Below are 21,394 nucleotides of genomic sequence, written 5' to 3'. Positions count from 1 at the left end.
CTGCTGTAGCAAATTGTCTCAAATTAAGATCCTACATCTGTACTTAGCCCAGGAATAGGGCTCCCTAGATGGCCCAGGGGGTACCAAGAGCCCCTAATGTAATTACACACATGGAATGCAATTGCAATAGGAATTGATCCATTCAAATCATTTGAATGAATGACTGTATATCGTATATGCAATAGGCTACCGTATATGACATGTTAACACAGTAATAAAGATTCAGCCAAAACACTACCTCTCTTTGTATTGTATACTGGAGATTGATGAAGTAAGAGGAGAGAGAGATAATACAGGGATGGATAGCCATAAAACAGAGCAGGCAGAAGAAGAGAGAGGAGACCCATGGGTAGGTGGGTGGACCATATCCAAGCCTTATTACAGGCCATAATTACACACACCTGAGCCCTCATAACTAGAGCATACAGGCCCTGAGACAAGTCTGCCTGCATGCTGCTGTACACAACGTTGATGTGTCCTCAGTAGCAGTGCATGGGTGAAATCACTGGGGAAGTCAGAAAAAATGCCATATTACAACAATCTGTATGTATTACTCTTTATAACCTGTTAGTTCCTATGGCTTGCCACCGTGATATATAGGTCTAAAGGACGAGACAATAAGAATTCAGACAATTCAACCACACCTTTGTTTCATCACAAAACCGGAGAGCAACCTCCACTGCATGTAACAAACAGTTACATGACCTACAGCATGGTCAAGTAAGTTCATGTTTCTGACATTTTCGGACTACTGTACAACTATTGATTTTAGAACCACAGAGAGTTACCGCAAGTCACAAAGAAACCAGGAGCTGCCTCCACTATTCCAGCACCATTCAACTTCAACATTTCAACAAATCACCTCTGCTTAGTCTAATACAGTGACAACTAAAAGATACCAAAAGCAATTTAGTCCAATCAACATAAGCTAAATATGATGTGGCTGTCCATGGTTCTGATTTCTATGTGCGTGTGTGTGTATGTGCGTGCAGTAGAAAAAAAAACATGTTGACTCATGCCAATGTCATCTTCCTCTCGTTCATATTGATGAAATGGTATATCACTTTGTCATACAGTACTCTATTTTATGTTTTGTTGTCCTAGGCTAGCTGGCTAAAATGCTTGCTCGCTAGTCTAACTTCCATGCATGGGCAACACTAGCTAGTTAACATAAGCCTTTTACAACTAGCTACATATTGAACTTCCATCCTCTCAGGTCAAAGGCACAATGTATACATTTATGGTTAGATCAGAATCTGAGATATTATCATTGGCCAGTAAGGAGAATTAAGTAAAACCGCATGTCCAAATCCCCATCTCCATCCATGGATAATTTAGGAAAGGGACAATTTTTGCAAGTTAACTACCGGAGGACAACAACACAATGAGATGCAACAATACACGTTGTTTCTATACAATGTGATAGGAGTAACGCCAAGTCAAAACTGGCTTTCTTTGACATTCATAGTTGAGCACACTCGGTTTAGCTCAATGCTGATTGGCTATTATGTTCTACTTTTTTTAATCAAGTGAGCCCAAATGCTTGCTGACTTCCTTTGCACTCAATGCTACGGTGGCAAGAATGTCATACCAAACAGCACCAGATAGATGGCCTACACATACAGAGACAGAGGGGGGCTGTTTCGCTCTCGCTGATGCTTTCTCCAGTGAGATACATTCAGCCTCTTGTGAATTGAAGGAAAATTATGAAACACAGACAGATAAATAATTCCATGTTTATTATTTTTTTATTGGTACATTTTTTGGGGAAGCCTGGCTTCCCTTGGCATCTATGAGTACACACCCCTGTATGTCACATATATACACACCCCTGTATGTCACATGTCCATACACACCCCTGTATGTCACATATATACACACCCCTGTATGTCACATGTATACACACCCCTGTATGTCACATATATACACACCCCTGTATGTCACATATATACACACCCCTGTATGTCACATATATACACACCCCTGTATGTCACATATATACACACCCCTGTATGTCACATGTATACACACCCCTGTATGTCACATGTCCATACACACCGGATCATATGCATGCAGATACATACAGTGCATTTGGAAAATATTCAGACGCCTTCACTTTTTCCACATTTTGTTACGTTACAGTCTTATTCTAAAGTTGATTAAAAAAAATTAATCCTCATCAATCTACACACAATACCCCATAATGACAACGTGAAAACAGTATTCTGTCAAGGCACAGATCTGGGAAAGGTTACCAAAAAAATGCCTGCAGCATTGAGGGTCCCCAAGGACACAGAGGCCTCCATCATTCTTAAATGGAAGAAGTTTGGAACCACCAAGACTCTTCCTAGAGCTGGCCGCCAGGCCAAACTGAGCAATCGGGGGAGAAGGGCCTAGGTCAGGAAGGTGACCAAGAAGCTGATGAACTTTGGAGCTCTGTCAGAGTGACCATCTGTGGAGATGGGAGAACCTTCCAGAAGGACAACCATCTCTGCAGCCCTCCACCAATCAGGCTTTTATGATAGAGAGGCTAGACGGAAGCCACTCCTCAGTAAAAGGCACATGACAGCCCACTTGGAGTTTGCCAAAAGGCACCTAAAGGACTCTCAGACCATGAAAAACATGATTGTCCGGTCTGATGAAACCAAGATTGAACTCTTTGGCCCGAATACCAAGTATCACGTCTGGAGGAAATATTGCACCGTCCCTACGGTGAAGCATGGTGGTGGCAGGATTGAGGGAAAGATGAACGGAGCAAAGTACCGAGAGATCCTTGATGGAAACCTGCTCCAGAGTGCTCAGGACCTCAGAGAGGGAAATCAGGGGAAACTAAATGCATGCTATTCAACCGATCCCTGCCCGCACCTGCTCGCCCGTCCAGCATCACTACTCTGGACGGCTCTGACTTAGAATATGTGGACAACTAGAAATACCTAGGTGTCTGGCTAGACTGTAAACTCTCCTTCCAGACTCACATTAAGCATCTCCAATCCAAAATTAAATAGAGAATTGGCTTCCTATATTGCAAAAAAAGCATCCTTCACTCATGCTGCCAAACATACCCTCGTAAAACTGACCATCCTACCGATCCTCGACTTCGGTGATGTCATCTATAAAATAGCCTCCAACACTCTACTCAACAAACTGGATGCAGTCTATCACAGTGCCATCCGTTTTGTCACCAAAGCCCCATACACTACCCACCATTGCGACCTGTACGCTCTCGTTGGTTGGCCCTCGCTTCATACTCATCGCCAAACCCACTGGCTACAGGTTATCTACAAGTCTCTGCTAGGTAAAGTCCCCCCTTATCTCAGCTCGCTGGTCACCATAGCAGCACCCACTCGTAGCACACACTCCAGCAGGTATATCAATTCAATTCAAGAGGCTTTATTGGCATGGGAAACATGTGTTAACATTGCCAAAGCAAGTGAGGTAGATAATATACAAAAGTGAAATAAACAATAAAAATTAACAGTAAACATTACACATACAGAAGTCTCAAAACAATAAAGACATTACATATGTCATATTACGTACAGTATATATACAGTGTTGCAACGATGTACAAATGGTTAATGGAAAATAAATAAGCATAAATATGGGTTGTATTTACAATGGTGTTTGTTCTTCACTGGTTGCCCTTTTCTTGTGGCAACAGGTCACAAATCTTGCTGCTGTGATGGCACACTGTGGAATTTCACCCAGTAGATATGGGAGTTTATCAACATTGGGTTTGTTTTAGAATTCTTTGTGGATCTGTGTATTCTGGGGGAAATATGTGTCTCTAATATGGTCTTTCATTGGACAGGAGGTTAGGTATATCTCACTGGTCACCCCCAAAGCCAATTCCTCCTTTGGTCGTCTTTCCTTCCAGTTCTCTGCTGCCAATGACTGGAACGAACTGCAAAAATCTCTGAAGTTGGAGACTCATATCTCCCTCACTAGCTTTAAGCACCAGCTGTCAGAGCAGCTCACAGATCACTGCACCTGTACACAGCCCATCTGTAAAAAGCCCATCTATCTACCTCATCCCCATACTGTATTTATTTATTTATCTTGCTCCTTGGCACCCCAGTATCTCTACTTGCACATTCATCTTCTGTACATCTAACATTCCAGTGTTTAATTGCTATATTGTAATTATTTCACCACCATGGCCTATTTATTGCCTTAACTCCCTTATCTTATCTCATTTGCACTCACTGTACAGACTTTTGTTTTATTTTTTCTGCTGTATTATTGACTGTATGTTTGTTTATTCCATGTGTAACACTGTGTTGTTGTTTGTGTCGAACTGCTATGCTTTATCTTGGCCAGGTCGCAGTTGCAAATGAGAACTTGATCTCAACTAGCCTACCTGGTTAAATAAAGGTAAAATATTTTTTTTTAAATAAAAGACTGGGGTGAAGGTTCACCTTTCAACAAGACAACGACCCTAAGCACACAGCCAGGACAATGCAGAAGTGGCTTCAGGACAACTCTATGAATGTCCTTGAGTGGCCCAGCCAGAGCCGGGCCTTGAACCCGACCGAACATCTCGGAAGAGACCTGAAAATATATGTGCAGCGACGCTCCACATCCAATCTGACAGAGTTTGAGATGATCTGCAGAGAAGAATGGGAGAAACTACCCAAATACAGGTGTGAAAAGCTTGTAGCGTCATACCCAAGAAGTTACACTCAAGGTTGTAATCACTGCCAAAGGTGCTCCAACAAAGTACTGGGTCTGAATACTTATGTCAATGTAATATTTCACTTTTTTATTTTTAATACATTTACAAAAATGTCTAAAAACATGTTTTCTCTTTGTCATTATGGGATATGTGTGGAGATTGATTTTATAATAAGGCTGAAACGTAACAAAATGTGGAAAAAGTCAAGGGGTTCGAATACTTTCCTGAATGCACTGTAAACCTCTAATATGTGCACTTGGCAATACATGAACGGACAATAGCACACTTGTACTTCTCTCAAATTTGTTTAATCTCTAAACAAAACAGTATTGACTACACATATTGCCTACGGATGATGTTGATACATACTGTATCTTCAACCTCCAGGGATGTTTTAAGCTAAAAGGAAATATACTGTACATAAGCTTATATTACTTAAAAGACTAATAAATAATGATGTTCTTTAAAGTTGCAATAAGTAACTTTTTGGTCGATCCAACCAAATTCACACAGAAATGTGTGTTATAGCTCTGTCATTCTCATTGAAAGCAAGTCTAAGAAGCGGTAGATCTTTTCTATGTGCACTATTTCTATGCTTCCCGGTCTAATACTTTCGATTTTGAACACCAGCTTCAAACAGCCAAAAATACAATATTTTTACTCATATTTCATGGCCTCCTGAGTGGCACAGCTTTCTAAGGCATTGCATCGCAGTGATAAAGGCATCACTACAGACCCGGGTTTGATCCCGGGCTGTACCACAACCAGCCATGATCAGGAGGGCCCAGCGTTGTCCGGGTTTGGCAAGGAGGGCTTTACTTGGGTCATCGCGCTCTAGTGACTTCTTGTGGTGGGCCGGGCACCTCCAGGCTGACCTCGGTAGTCAGTTGAACAGTGTTTCCTCTAACACATTGGTACGTCTGGCTTTGCCTCTCCCGAGCCCGTCGAGGAGTTGCAGTGATGAGACAAGATGGAAAAAGGGGGTAAAATACCAACCCCCAAAAATGTATATATATATATATGTTTTATAGCTGTTTAGATGGTACAATGATTCACTATACATGCTTGTTTAGTCACATAAAGTGAAATTAGGCAAACTATTCAAATTTTAGCAACCAGGAAATTATTTCTGCATAGTGCACCTTTAAAACTAATTGACAGATGGTATATTTGATGACCAGTACTAGTCCTTGGGACAGAGGGCCAAATTTCACAAATGTTAGGTCTGGCTCATGGACTAGCGGGCCTACTGGGGTGACTCTGACTTAACTGTGGTAAACAGCCCCCAGATTCTGTTCTGACTCACCCGTGGTGTTGGGTGTTGTGACCTGCTGAAGCACACACACACGCACACACACACGCACGCACACACACACGCACGCACACACACATACACACACACACACGCACACACACATACACACACGCACACACGCACGCACGCACACACACACGCACGCACACACACACACACACACACACACATACACATACACACACACACACACACACACGCACACATACACACACACACACACACACGCACACATACACACACACACATACACACACACACACATCCAGCGGAAGCGGAGGTTGGGAAAGTTAATGGCAGACTAATTAGATAGCTGGGATCACTGCATGGTCGCCAGACTGCTCATTACTCATCAATGATTGGACGACCGTTGCCGGACCGTTGCCAAAGGAGGGGTGAGAGATGATTGGCTCCCAGGTTGCATATGGGAGAGGCTGTGGGGTACACATGAAACCTGGGTGCTGCTGAATAATAAGTGCACACCCTGTATTTCTGCTTGGTAGAGAACTATATGACTCTGGGTGGATCTTCAAAGCGAAGCAGTAGATGACCATCGTAGGATGAGAGTCAGTCTGTGTGGAGAGGCTGACCTTTTAGACTTCTGGGGATTTTGGCAGAAACTATAGGTAATCATTGAGGGAGAGGAGACATGGGATTCAGAGAAAAGATAGTTATAACTATAATATATCATATACTGTAAACGTAACTTGGTCCATTTCGTTTTTTAAACGACGCATAACCACAGTTGTCCGTGAGCCATGTCTGTGAGTCCATCCATCCTCTACCATGGGTATGGTGAAAATCTATGCCTGCATCCCAAATGGCACCCTGTTCATATAGTGCAATACTTTTGACCAGAGCCCAATTGGCCCGGTCAGTAGTAGTGTACTATGTAGGGAATAGGGTGCCATTTGGTACGCAAACCCATGTCTTTTTACTCCAAAGGTTTCAAAGTAAGGGTGAAATTACTTTTCCATAAAAGAGAAAAATTGAAGGTCTGTTGAAGTCTGCTGAGTTGAATTTCACGTTTTCTTTTCATAGAGAACATCCATTTACCGTTTAGCTATAATGGCAGTTTAGACATGGTTAAACTCTCAATGGCATTCTCTGACCTGTGTGCCTTTTCTGATTTGGACACATGCACTACATACTGTAGACTCATCTCTGGAGAGAGAGTGAGAGAGAGGGAGGGGGAAAGTGAGAGAGAAGATAAGGAAAACATTTGCTCACTCTTTCTCTCCCTCAGGTCCAGGTCTTATATTTGTATGTGCGTGTGAGCCATGAGTGACCTAAGACACCAACACCTCTCTCTCTCTCTCTCTCTCTCTCTCTCTCTCTCTCTCTCTCTCTCTCTCTCTCTCTCTCTCTCTCTCTCTCTCTCTCTCTCTCTCTCTCTCTCTCTCTCTCTCTCTCTCTCTCTCTCTCTCTCTCTCTCTCTCTCTCTCTCTCTCTCTCTCTCTCTCTCTCTCTCTCTCTCTCTCTCTCTCTCACTCTCTCTCTCTCTCTCTCTTCATCTTTCTCTCTCTCTCCCTCTCTCTCTCTCTCTGTCTCTCTCTCTCTCTCTCTCTCTCTTACAGTTTTTCTCAATTGCTAAAACACAATTTCTGAAACCTTGCTCCATTTCCTGAAAACATTAAACACAAAACCTCATCTTCAAGCACTATTTACATAACCTCTGACTCCTCTTGCAAAATGAAACATTCGCCTCAAAACAGTTTTACCTGTGTTCAAAATCAAACACTGCTCTCAAATCATGAACAAAGTGATCAAAATGATATACACTCTCAAGCAGTCAGTAAACAATAGACTGAAAAATAGAAAACACATTGTTCAAAATACATACAATTCTCAGGGTGAAGTACATTTTTAATCTAAAAAAATATTCATATTTTTCTGTCATTGTCTTTTGATGAACAAAAACATGTTCTATCATAGTAGCTCAAAATTGAGCAGAAATTACTACTCTGCTTTGCTCTTTGCAATTTTATTTTTTGTTCTTCCTCCTCCTTGTACCTTGAATAAGGGTTTCAAATTTGGGGAAATTATACTTATACTTTTTGACATTTTGTCAGGAAATGCAGCTCTGTCTCAGGTTCTGCTGTTATGCCGTGGTTGCACAGCCTTTCCTCTACAGGGAGCCAGGTTTTCCTGTGACTACCCTTCTCAATGCTACCTGAGCCTGTACTTTGTCAAGGTTTTTCTACGGGTTTGATCGGTAACCATGGTCAAATAGTTAGCCACGGTGTACTGTCGATTTAGGTGCACTGCATTTTGCTTTGTGCTTGTGCTTGTGTTTCCCAATAAGCAATGTAGTTTTTTTGACTGTGTCGTAATTTGGTTTATTCTGATTGATTGGATATTCTGGTCCTGAGGCTTCAGTGTGTTAGTAGAACAGGGTTGTGAACTCAGCCCCAGGACCAGCTGGATGAGGGGACTCTTTTCTTTGCTCAGCTCTTGGCATTGCAAGGCAATGATATGAGAGGGTGTCACTGTATTTTAAATGTTTCAAAAATGTAATTGCTCTTTTTCAAGTTTTTATTATTAGTGGATATTGGCCTAATTCTGCCCTGCATCCATTGTTTGTCGTTTTCCTCTGGACATGTAGGAGAATCTTACAGAACTCTGCATGCAGGGTTTCAAATGGGGTGTTTGTCCCATTTGGTGAAATCTTGTTTTGCAAGTGGACCACACACCTCGCTGGCATAAAGTGCAATTGGTTCAATGACACACCTGCTAGACCAGGGCCCAGGTCTGGCAGTACTGCTCTAGCAGGTCCAGGGCCCAGGTCTGGCAGTACTGCTCTAGCAGGTCCAGGGCCCAGGTCTGGCAGTACTGCTCTAGCAGGTCCAGGGCCCAGGTCTGGCAGTACTGCTCTAGCAGGTCCAGGGCCCAGGTCTGGCAGTACTGCTCTAGCAGGTCCAGGGCCCAGGTCTGGCAGTACTGCTCTAGCAGGTCCAGGGCCTAGGTCTGGCAGTACTGCTCTAGCAGGTCCAGGGCCCAGGTCTGGCAGTACTGCTTTAGCAGGTCCAGGGCCCAGGTCTGGCAGTACTGCTCTAGCAGGTCCAGGCTCTGCTGTATGACATGTGCTGTGGGTGACAGCAGGCATAGGTCATCTGTGAAGAATAGGCATTTACCCTCTGAATTGTGGAGACTAACACCAGGGGCTGAGGAGTATTCTAGAATAGTGGCCAATTCTTTGTTGTAAATATTGAAGTGCAGAGCTCAGATTGCAACCCTGGTGAATGCCCCCCTGAATTCTGTTCTCTTCTTGCCAATTTTAATGCTGTATTGCCAGTATACATTGATATAACTATGTCATATGTTTTACCCCCTACACCACTTTCAGTAAGTTTGTAGAACAGTCCTGTATGCCAAATATGATCAAAAGCTTTTTGGAAGTCTCTCTCTCTCTCTCTCTCTCTCTCTCTCTCTCTCTCTCTCTCTCTCTCTCTCTCTCTCTCTCTCTCTCTCTCTCTCTCTCTCTCTCTCTCTCTCTCTCTCTCTCTCTCTCTCTCTCTCTCTCTCTCTCTCTCTCTCTCTCTCTCTGACCTTGGAGAGACATTTTATTTCTCTATCTGGTTAGGTCAGGGTGTGATGTGGGGTGGGCATTCTATGTTTTGGACGGATATGGTTCTCAATCAGGGACAGCTGTCTATCGTTGTTTCTGATTGGGAATCATACTTAGGTAGTCCCTTTTTCCCTCCTTCGGGGGTAGTTAACTTTGTTAGTGGCCCTATATAGTGGCCCTGTAAGCTTCACGGCTGTTTCTTTGTTTGTTGTTTTGTTGGTGACATCACCACGCTGCTCTTTGGTCCACTTCTTGCGACGGCCGTGACACTCTCTCAATTCAATTTAATTTTAAGGGGCTTTATTGGCATGGAAAACATGTTATCATTGCCAAAGCAGGTGAACTAGATAATAAACCAAAGTTAAATAAACAATAACAATGGTGTTTGTGTGTGTGTGTGTGTGTGTGTGTGTGTGTGTGTGTGTGTGTGTGTGTGTGTGTGTGTGTGTGTGTGTGTGTGTGTGTGTGTGTGTGTGTGTGTGTGTGTGTGTGTGTGTGTGTGTGTGTGTGTGTGTGTGTGTGTGTGTGTGTGTGTGTGTGTGTGTGTGTGTGTGTGTGTGTGTGTGTGTGTGTGTGGGTGTGTTCATCAAGACATCAAGGGCTAAATGTATGATTCCTCCTGTTTCACTGGACAGTCCGTTCTAGAATGGGATTTCCTTGGGTGCTGCTGTCCTGTAGCAGACACTCACTCACTTTCTCACACACACACACTTGTAAAAGTTGAACTCAGCTACAGCTCCTGTGGGATGCTTTTGACATTTCAGTATGCAGCACTATCTGACCGTATTGTCACATTGCCCACAATCTGCTAGTCAGAAAGACTAGACTTCAACGGAGTATAAAACCATTCTTTCATTTTCTTCCCGAGAGTGAGAGGTTGAGGGGGTAAGACAGAGAGAGAGAGAGAGAGAGACAGAGAGAGAGAGAGAGAGAGAGAGAGAGAGAGAGAGAGAGAGAGAGAGAGAGAGAGAGAGAGAGAGAGAGAGAGAGAGAGAGAGAGAGAGAGAGAGAGAGAGAAAGCCCAACATTATACTAACAATGCCTCCCCCAAGACATCTATCAAAATAAAATGTTACAATTCTCCATTAAAACTTGTAACATTTACCTCCAAAGAGAGAGCGGTGTAGGCCAGAAAGTATTAATAGATGGATGGATGTCTGAGTGCCAAAAAGGTTGTCAGCCTCTTTGAATCAGATACCTGTGTGTATCTCTGTCTATCTGTATCTCTGTCTCTCTGTATCTCTGTCTCTCTGTATCTCTGTCTCTCTGTATCTCTCCATCTCTCTTCTCTCTCTGTATCTCTGCCTCTATGTCTCTCTGTCTCTCTGTATCTCAGCCTCTTTGTATCTCTGTCTATCTGTATCTCTGTCTCTGTATCTCTGTCTCTCTGTCTCTCAGCCTCTCTGTATCTCTGTATCTCTGTCTCTCTGTCTCTCTGTCTCTCAGCCTCTCTGTATCTCTGTATCTCTGTCTCTCAGCCTCTCTGTATCTCTGTATCTCTGTCTCTCTGTCTCTCTGTCTCTCAGCCTCTCTGTATCTCTGTATCTCTGTCTCTCAGCCTCTCTGTATCTCTGTATCTCAGCCTCTTTGTATCTCTGTCTATCTGTATCTCTGTCTCTGTATCTCTGTCTCTCTATCTCTCAGCCTCTCTGTATCTCTGTATCTCTGTCTCTCAGCCTCTCTGTATCTCTGTATCTCTGTCTCTCTGTCTCTCTGTATCTCTGTATCTCTCCATCTCTCTGTATCTCTGTCTCTCTGTATCTCTGTCTCTCTGTATCTCTGTATCTCTGTCTCTCTGTATCTCTGCCTCTCTGTATCTCAGCCTCTCTGTATCTCTGTATCTCTGTCTCTCTGTATCTCTGTATCTCTGTATTTCTGTCTCTCTGTCTCTCTGTATCTCTGTATCTCTCCATCTCTCTGTATCTCTGTCTCTCTGTATCTCTGTCTCTCTGTATCTCTGTATCTCTGTCTCTCTGTATCTCTGCCTCTCTGTATCTCAGCCTCTCTGTATCTCTGTCTCTCTGTATCTCTGTATCTCTGTATCTCTGTCTCTCTGTATCTCTGCCTCTCTGTATCTCAGCCTCTCTGTATCTCTGTATCTCTGCCTCTCTGTATATCTATCTATCTGTATCTCTGTCTCTATGTATCTCAGCCTCTCTGTATCTCTGTCTCTCTGTATCTCTGTCTCTCTGTATCTCTGTCTATCTGTATCTCTGTATCTCTGTCTCTCTGTCTCTCTGTATCTCTCCATCTCTCTTCTCTCTCTGTATCTCTGTCTCTCTGTATCTCAGCCTCTCTGTATCTCTGTCTCTCTGTATCTCAGCCTCTCTGTATCTCTGTCTCTCTGTATCTCAGCCTCTCTGTATCTCTGTCTCTCTGTATCTCAGCCTCTCTGTCTCTCGGTCTCTCTGTCTCTCTGTCTCTCTGTATCTCAGCCTCTCTGTCTCTCTGTCTCTCTGTATCTCTGTCTCTCTGTATATCTGTCTCTCTGTATCTCTGTCTATCTGTATCTCTGTCTCTCTGTATCTCTGTCTATCTGTATCTCTGTATCTCTGTATCTCTGTCTCTCTGTATCTCTCCATCTCTCTTCTCTCTCTGTATCTCTGTCTCTCTGTATCTCAGCCTCTCTGTATCTCTGTCTCTCTGTATCTCAGCCTCTCTGTATCTCTGTCTCTCTGTATCTCAGCCTCTCTGTATCTCTGTCTCTCTGTATCTCAGCCTCTTTGTATCTCTGTCTATCTGTATGTCTGTCTCTGGATCTCTGTCTCTCTGTCTCTCAGCTTCTCTGTATCTCTGTATCTCTGTCTCTCTGTCTCTCTGTATCTCTGTATCTCTGTATCTCTGTATCTCTCCATCTCTCTGTATCTCTGTCTCTCTGTATCTCTGTCTCTCTGTATCTCTGACTCTCTGTCTCGCTGTCTCACTGTCTCTCTGTATCTCTGTCTCTATGTATCTCTGTCTCTCTGTATCTCTGTCTCTCTGTATCTCTATCTCTCTGTCTCACTGTCTCTCTGTATCTCTGTCTCTATGTATCTCTCACTCTCTCTCTCTGTCTCTCTGTATCTCTATCTCTCTGTATCTCTGTATCTTTGTCTCTCTGTATCTCTGTATCTCTATCTCACTGTCTCTCTGTATCTCTGTCTCTCTGTATCTCTATCTCACTGTCTCTCTGTATCTCTGTCTCTATGTATCTCTGTCTCTCTGTCTCTCTGTATCTCTCCATCTCTCTGTATCTTTGTTTCTCTGTATCTCTGTCTCTCTGTATCTCTGTATCTCTGTATCTCTCCATCTCTCTGTATCTCTGTCTCTCTGTATCTCTGTCTCTCTGTATCTCTGACTCTCTGTCTCGCTGTCTCACTGTCTCTCTGTATCTCTGTCTCTATGTATCTCTCTCTCTCTCTCTGTCTCTCTGTATCTCTATCTCTCTGTATCTCTGTATCTTTGTCTCTCTGTATCTCTGTATCTCTATCTCACTGTCTCTCTGTATCTCTGTCTCTCTGTATCTCTATCTCACTGTCTCTCTGTATCTCTGTCTCTATGTATCTCTGTCTCTCTGTCTCTCTGTATCTCTCCATCTCTCTGTATCTTTGTCTCTCTGTATCTCTGTCTCTCTGTATCTCTGTCTCTCTGTCTCTCTGTCTCTCTGTATCTCAGCCTCTTTGTATCTCTGTCTATCTGTATGTCTGTCTCTGTATCTCTGTCTCTATGTATATCTGTCTCTCTGTATCTCTATCTCACTGTCTCTCTGTATCTCTGTCTCTATGTATCTCTGTCTCTCTGTATCTCTATCTCACTGTCTCTCTGTATCTCTGTATCTCTGTCTCTCTGTCTCTCTGTCTCTCTGTCTCTCTGTCTCTCTGTCTCTCTGTATCTCTGTATCTCTGTATCTCTCTGTATCTCTGTCTCTCTGTATCTCTGTCTCTCTGTATCTCTGACTCTCTGTCTCGCTGTCTCACTGTCTCTCTGTATCTCTGTCTCTATGTTTATCTGTCTCTCTGTATCTCTGTATCTCTGTCTCTATGTATCTCTGTCTCTCTGTCTCTCTGTATCTCTATCTCACTGTCTCTCTGTATCTCTGTCTCTCTGTATCTCTGTATCTCTATCTCACTGTCTCTATGTATCTCTGTCTCTCTGTCTCTCTGTATCTCTCCATCTCTCTGTATCTCTGTCTCTCTGTCTCCCTGTATCTCTGTCTCTCTGTATCTCTGTCTCTCTGTCTCTCTGTCTCTCTGTATCTCAGCCTCTTTGTATCTCTGTCTATCTGTATGTCTGTCTCTCTATCTCACTGTCTCTCTGTATCTCTGTCTCTATGTCTCTATGTCTCTCTGTCTCTCTCTCTCTCTCTCTCTCTCTCTCTCTCTCTCTCTCTCTCTCTCTCTCTCTCTCTCTCTCTCTCTCTCTCTCTCTCTCTCTCTCTCTGTCTCTCTGTATCTCTGTATCTCTGTCTCTCTCTCTCTCTCTCTCTCTCTCTCTCTCTCTCTCTCTCTCTCTCTCTCTCTCTCTCTCTCTCTCTCTGTCTCTCTGTATCTCTATCTCTCTGTATCTCTATCTCTCTGTATCTCTGTATCTTTGTCTCTCTGTCTCTCTGTCTCTCTGTATCTCTCTGTCTCTCTATCCTTCTCTCTGTATCTCTGTCTCTCTGTATCACTGTCTCTCTGTATCTCTCTCTGTTTCAATTCAATTCAAGGGGCTTTATTGGCATGGGAAACATGTGTTAACATTGCCAAAGCAAGTGTGGTAGATAATATACAAAAGTGAAATAAACAATAACAATTTACAGTTAACATTAATCAAATCAAATCAAATCAAATTGATTTATATAGCCCTTCGTACATCAGCTGATATCTCAAAGTGCTGTACAGAAACCCAGCCTAAAACCCCAAACAGCAAGCAATGCAGGTGTAGAAGCACGATGGCTAGGAAAAACTCCCTAGAAAGGCCAAAACCTAGGAAGAAACCTAGAGAGGAACCAGGCTATGTGGGGTGGCCAGTCCTCTTCTGGCTGTGCCGGGTGGAGATTATAACAGAACATGGCCAAGATGTTCAAATGTTCATAAATGACCAGCATGGTCGAATAATAATAATAATAATAATAATAATAAGGCAGAACAGTTGAAACTGGAGCAGCATCACAGTCAGGTGGACTGGGGACACTCACAAAACCTCCAAAACAATAACAACATTTCAAATGTCACATTATGGCTATATGCAGTGTTGTAACGATGTGCAAATAGTTAAAGTACAAAAGGGAAAATAGATAAACATAAATATGGGTTGTATTTACAATGGTGTTTGTTCTTCACTGGTTGCCCTTTTCTTGTGGAAACAGGTCACACATATTGCTGCTTTGATGGCACAATATTATATATGGGAGTTTATGAAATATTGGATTTGTTTTCGAATTCTTTGTGGATCTGTGTAATCTGAGGGAAAAAATGTGTTTCTAATATGATCATACATTTGGCAGGAGGTTAGGAAGTGCAGCTCAGTTTCCACCTCATTTTGTGAGCAGTGAGCACATAGCCTGTCTTCTTATCAGAACTCAAGATAAGACCCAGATGCTAGAGTCACAGATGTTTATTGACCCAAACAGGGGGAAGGCAAAAGATAGGTCAAAGGCAGGCAGGCTTGGGGTCAGGACAGGCAGAGGTTCGTAAACAGGTCAGAGTCAGGCAGGTACAGAACGGCAGAATTAAAAAGGCAGACTAACTAAACGGAGCACAGATATATACACACACGGTCTCTCTCTGACTCCCGGGGTCAGGACAGGCAGAATGGTCAGAATCTGCAAAACTCTGTCAATTCAATTCAATTCAAGGGGCTTTATTGGCATGGGAAACATGTGTTAACATTGCCAAAGCAAGTGAGGTAGATAATATACAAAAGTGGAATAAACAATAAAAATGAACAGTAAACATTACACATACAGAAGTTTCAAAACAATATCAATCTGTCTCTCTATGTCTCTCTCTGTCTCTCTCTGACTCTCTGACTTTCTCCGTCTCTCTCTTTCTCTCTCTGACTCTCTGTCTCTCTCTCTCTGTCTCATCTGTCTCTCTGTGTGTCTCTCTGACTCTCTGGGTCTCTCTCTGACTCTCTCTGTCTCTCCACCATTACAGCTGTCGTGTAAAATTGTCATATTCAGTGGAGCCATTATCTTATGTCTGTCCCACTGTGTAATGCAAGAAACCAATCAGAGAAGTAAGAAGGAGATGCTTTAAAATAGACCCTGGACACTCAGAGACTCTGAGACTCAGAGACTATGTTACAGACACGTTGTTACAGAGTCTGTTACAGACAGACACGTTCTGGTCCTTCTGTAGCTCTGTTGGTAGAGCATGGCGCTTGTAACGCCAGGGTAGTGGGTTCGATCCCCGGGACCACCCATACGTAGAATGTATGCACACATGACTGTAAGTCGCTTTGGATAAAAGCGTCTGCTAAATGGCATATATTATTATTATATTAGTTACAGAGTCTGTTACAGACAGACACTTTGTTACAGAGTTTATTACAGACAGACACGTTGTTACAGTCTGTTACAGACAGACACGTTGTTACAGAGTCTGTTACAGACAGACACGTTGTTACAGAGTCTGTTACAGACAGACACGTTGTTACAGAGTCTGTTACAGACAGACACGTTGTTACAGAGTCTGTTACAGACAGACACGTTGTTACAGAGTCTGTTACAGACAGACACGTTGTTACAGAGTCTGTTACAGACAGACACGTTGTTACAGAGTCTGTTACAGACAGACACTTTGTTACAGAGTCTGTTACAGACAGACATGTTGTTACAGAGTCTGTTATAGACAGACACTTTGTTACAGAGTCTGTTACAGACAGACACTGTTACAGACAGCGACTCTGTTACAGACAGACACTCTATTACAGACATCGACTGTGTTTCAGACAGCGACTCTCTTACAGACATCGACTGTGTTTCAGACAGACACTCTGTTACAGACATCGACTGTGTTTCAGACAGACACTCTGTTACAGACATCGACTGTGTTTCAGACAGACACTCTGTTACAGACATCGACTGTGTTTCAGACAGACACTCTGTTACAGACATCGACTGTGTTTCAGACAGACACTCTGTTACAGACATCGACTGTGTTTCAGACAGACACTCTGTTACAGACATCGACTGTGTTTCAGACAGACACTCTGTTACAGACATCGACTGTGTTTCAGACAGCGACTCTGTTTCAGACAGACACTCTGTTACAGACATCGACTGTGTTTCAGACAGACACTCTGTTACAAACATCGACTGTGTTTCAGACAGCGACTCTGTTTCAGACAGACACTGTTAGAGACATCGACTGTGTTTCAGACAGACACTGTTACAGACATCGACTCTGTTACAAACATCGACTGTGTTTCAGACAGCGACTCTGTTTCAGACAGACACTGTTAGAGACATCGACTGTGTTTCAGACAGACACTGTTACAGACATCGACTGTGTTTCAGACAGCGACTCTGTTTCAGACAGACACTGTTAGAGACATCGACTGTGTTTCAGACAGACACTGTTAGAGACATCGACTGTGTTTCAGACAGACACTGTTACAGACATAGACTTTTGTGACAAAGCTCTTCTCTGTGAGGTTGTCTGTGTTTCATGCTGAGATAATACTTCCTGACATCAAGGGAAATGACATACCCGTACATATTACAGACTAAGAATACTGTATTAAAAGGGAACATTACAGAACACCGTAGTAGTTCATTAGATAATATAATGTGTGTTTGTGTATTTCATGCCTGCTTGCTTTATGGAGAGGGTGCTGTATTGTACAATAGGAAGGTAGATAGGAGAGTGATGGTGGAGATTTGTTCATGTGATTGTGAATTAGAGCAGACATTATTCCAGTCATATGTATTCAGTGTATTCACCGTTGTAAGACGGGGATTTATATTTCAATCTTTTCAGTTTGAAAAAAAAGAATGTGTTTTTGGATCTTGAATTGTTGATGAGCGGTTGAGTGCTTTCACAAAGTATTTACACCCCTTGACTTTCCCCACATTTTGTTGTGTTACAGTCTGCATGTATGATTACATTTAGATTTTGTGTCCCTGGTCTAAACACAATACCCCATAATGGCAAAATGGTTTTCTTAGTGAAAATGTGTTTTACAAGTCACATAATAAGTTGCATGGACTCACTCTGTATGAAATAATAGTGGTTAACATATATTTTTAATGACAAACTCATCTCTGTACACCACACATAAAATCATCTATAAGGTCCCTCACTCGAGCAGTGATTTTCTAACACAGATTCAACCACAAAAACCAGGGAGGTTTTACAATGCCTAGCAGAGAAGGGCACCTACTGGTAGACAGGTAAAAAAGTTATAAACATACATTGAATATCCCTTTGAGCATGGTGCAGTTATTAATTACACTTTGGATGGTGTATCAATACACCCAGTCACTACAAAGATACAGCGTCCTTCCTAACTCAGTTGCCGGAGAGGAAGGAAACCCCTCAGGGATTTCACCATGAGGCCAATGGTGACTTTAAAACAGTTACAGAGTTTAATGGCTGTGATAGGAGAAAACTGAGGATGGATCAACAACGTTGTAGTTACTCCACAATACTAACCTAAATGACAGAGTGATAAGAAGGAAGCATGTACAGAATAAAAAAATAATCCAAAACATGCATCCTGTTTGCAATAAAGCACTAAAGTAAAACTGCAAAAACTTTGGCAAATTTACTTTTTGTCCTGAATACAAAGTGTATGTTTGGGACAAATCCAATACAACACATTACTGAATACCACTCTCCATATTTTCAAGCATGGTGGTGGCTGCATCATGTTATGGGTATGCTTGTCATCTGCAAGGATTAGGGAGTTGTTTAGCTTAACAATAAACTGAATAGAGTTTAGCACAGGCAAAATCTTAGCGGTAAACCTGGTTCAGTCTGCTTTCCAACAGACACTGGGAGACAAATTCACAATTCAGCAGGACATTAACCTAAAACACAAGGCCAAATATACCCTGGAGTTGCTTACCAAGACGACATTGAATGTTCCTGAGTGGCCTAGTTACAGTTTTGAATTAAATCTATGGCAATACCTGAAAATGGCTGTCTAGCAATGATCAACAACCAACTTGACATAACTTGAAGAATTGAAACAAATAATAATTTGAAAATATTGTACAATCCAGGTGTGCAAAGCTCTTAGACTTACACAGAAAGACTCACAGCTGTAATCACTGCCAAAGATATCTCTAACATGTATTGACTTGGTGTCACGCCTGCTCCCGCTCTCCCTCTATGGCGCTTGATTGCGCCAGGCTGCCCTTAGTTACGCACACCTGTCACCATCATTACGCGCAGCTGCGCACATTGGTGATTCCTTGCCTTTGATTTTGTATTTATTTTTCTATTTTATTTTGGTACCCCTTTTTCTCCCCAATCTCGTGGTGTCGAATTGGTAGTTACAGTCTTGTCTCATGGCTGCAACTCCTGTACGGACTCGGGAGAGGCGAAGGTCAAAAGCCGTGCGTCCTCCAAAACACAACACAACCAAGCCGCACTGCTTCTTGGCACAATGCCCACTTATCCCAGAAGCCAGTCGCACCAATGTGTCGGAGGAAACACCGTACACCTGGCGACCGTGTCAGCGTGCACTGCGTCCGGCCCGCCTCAAGACTCCTTCCCTTTGTTGATTGCCCCGTCTATTTCTGTCTGTTCCTCTGTTGGTTCCCCCATGTCAGCATTGGGGTCGTTATTTTTCCCCTGTCCAGACGCTGTTCCTGTTCTGTTTCATGTCCGTTGTTCATGAAATGTTCTCCCTGTACCGGCTTCTTGTCTACCAGTGTCACTCCTTACACTCAGGGATATGAATTAATTTGATGAGCTTCATCATTATGGGGTATTGTTTGTAGATGGGTGAGACAAAATATATGAATTCAGGCTATAACACAACAAAATGTGGAATAAGTCAAGGGGTATGAATACTTTCTGAAGGCATGGTAGCAACCCACACAGGCAAAAATCCATAACATAAATGAGACATAAGGAAATTAATATACAGAGAGTATAGTTATTCAAAAAGAATATGCTGACATTTGCAGGGTGCAATTTGAATTAGCCATAGCAAAATCCCTCCAAAGTGTTCAGCTTGAGAGGATAACTATAGTGATTATGAATTAGAAGCACAACTTACTAGCAGCACTCATAGTGTAAAATAAATGACAGTCGGTAGTTAGTGAGTTCTGAATCCCTGAGGTAGTTCATAAGAGCAAAGTACTTGGTCAAAGGATACCTATAGCTGCACGTTTTTGTCTATGGTTTGAGAATAAGTACCTTTTTAGTTGTACTTTATGGTGCTGGGGATATATTGAATGTATCCTACCAAAGGAAATGCTCTCATTCAGATATTATCTCCAAAATGTGATGTAATGTAGTGTAATATAGTGTAATATTCACTAAAAGCCTGCTCAGTAGTAGACCCCACTCCTGCCACCAGTGGGGCATGGGTTGTATCCCAAATGGCATCCTACTCTCTATATAGTGCACTACTTTTTAACCAGAGTCCTATGGGCCCTGGGCAAAAGTGGTGTGCTGCATAGGGAATAGGGTGCCATTTGGAACACGAACCTAGGCTGGTATTCTGTACTGGGGAGCCAGCTAATGGGCTAATAGGATATTCTGAACTGTGCTTATGGTTTGATTGTGGCTCCCTGGTGTAAAACGTTATCATTGGTTCTTCAATTGTTGATTTTGTCCCTTTAGTAGCTCTTGTGGGATCTGTTGGTCCTGATGGTCTGGAGTTGAATGTGCAATTAATAGCAACAGTGGAATAATGGAATTATTTCTTTCTTTTTCTTTCTTTCTTTCTTTCTTTCTTTCTTTCTTTCTTTCTTTCTTTCTTTCTTTCTTTCTTTCTTTCATTCTTTCTTTCTTTCTTTCTCTCTATTTTGTCTTTCTGTGCAGATCGAACGTGTTATCTTCTGTGTCTTCCTGGAGGCGGACTACAGGATCTACAAGGAAAAAATCCTTCAAGTCTTCCAAGGTGCGTCTGATTCTGTTTCCATTATGCCATGGAATGTAGTGTCTCTGTCCTTCCTGAGTTTACCTGGGGCTATAAAGCAGCATAATGTAGTGTCCCTGTCCTTCCTGAGTTTATCTGGGGCTATAAAGCAGCATAATGTAGTGTCCCTGTCCTTCCTGAGTTTACCTGGGGCTATAAAGCAGCATTATTTAGTGTCCCTGTCCTTCCTGAGTTTACCTGGGGCTATAAAGCAGCATAATGTAGTGTCCCTGTCCTTCCTGAGTTTATCTGGGGTTATAAAGCAGCATAATGTAGTGTCCCTGTCCTTCCTGAGTTTATCTGGGGCTATAAAGCAACATAATGTAGTGTCCCTGTCCTTCCTGAGATTACCTGGGGCTATAAAGCAGCATAATGTAGTGTCCCTGTCCTTCCTGAGTTTACCTGGGGCTATAAAGCAACATAATGTAGTGTCCCTGTCCTTCCTGAGTTTACCTGGGGCTATAAAGCAACATAATGTAGTGTCCCTGTCCTTCCTGAGATTACCTGGGGCTATAAAGCAACATAATGTAGTGTCCCTGTCCTTCCTGAGTTTACCTCGGCTATAAAGCAACATAATGTCTAAATTTAGTATCATCAGATACTTTACAACGAGACAAGGCCTTTGGATTAGTTGTGCAGTGTTTGTCTTTGAGGGGCAACTCTAGAGAACAATCCTGTTGGACCATTCAGCTAGCCAGCCAGCCAGTTCTTTGCTGAAAGGGGCATGTCTCTCTCAGGGAGTTCCAGGACGCATCCACAACAAAGCAAAGAC

General features: G+C 42.7%; 1 protein-coding gene across 1 annotated transcript in view; it reads left to right on the top strand.

The window, feature by feature from the left end:
- Window positions 1-21,394, top strand: part of macrod2 (mono-ADP ribosylhydrolase 2) — a gene marked incomplete at its 3' end in the record, with an annotated part of 1,344,506 nt that overhangs the window by 1,221,814 nt on the left and 101,298 nt on the right. Inside the window, exon 9 of the mRNA XM_046354831.1 lies at window positions 20,526-20,604. Within this exon, the coding sequence (XP_046210787.1) occupies window positions 20,526-20,604 (79 nt within the window). The remainder of the gene's footprint in view (window positions 1-20,525; window positions 20,605-21,394) is intronic.

The sequence above is a fragment of the Oncorhynchus gorbuscha genome, linkage group LG06 (genome assembly GCF_021184085.1).
Source record: "Oncorhynchus gorbuscha isolate QuinsamMale2020 ecotype Even-year linkage group LG06, OgorEven_v1.0, whole genome shotgun sequence".
In the NCBI taxonomy this organism is placed as follows: domain Eukaryota; kingdom Metazoa; phylum Chordata; class Actinopteri; order Salmoniformes; family Salmonidae; genus Oncorhynchus; species Oncorhynchus gorbuscha.
The sequence above is the reverse complement of the archived record's forward strand: the minus strand, read 5'-3'. Positions and strand labels throughout refer to the sequence as shown.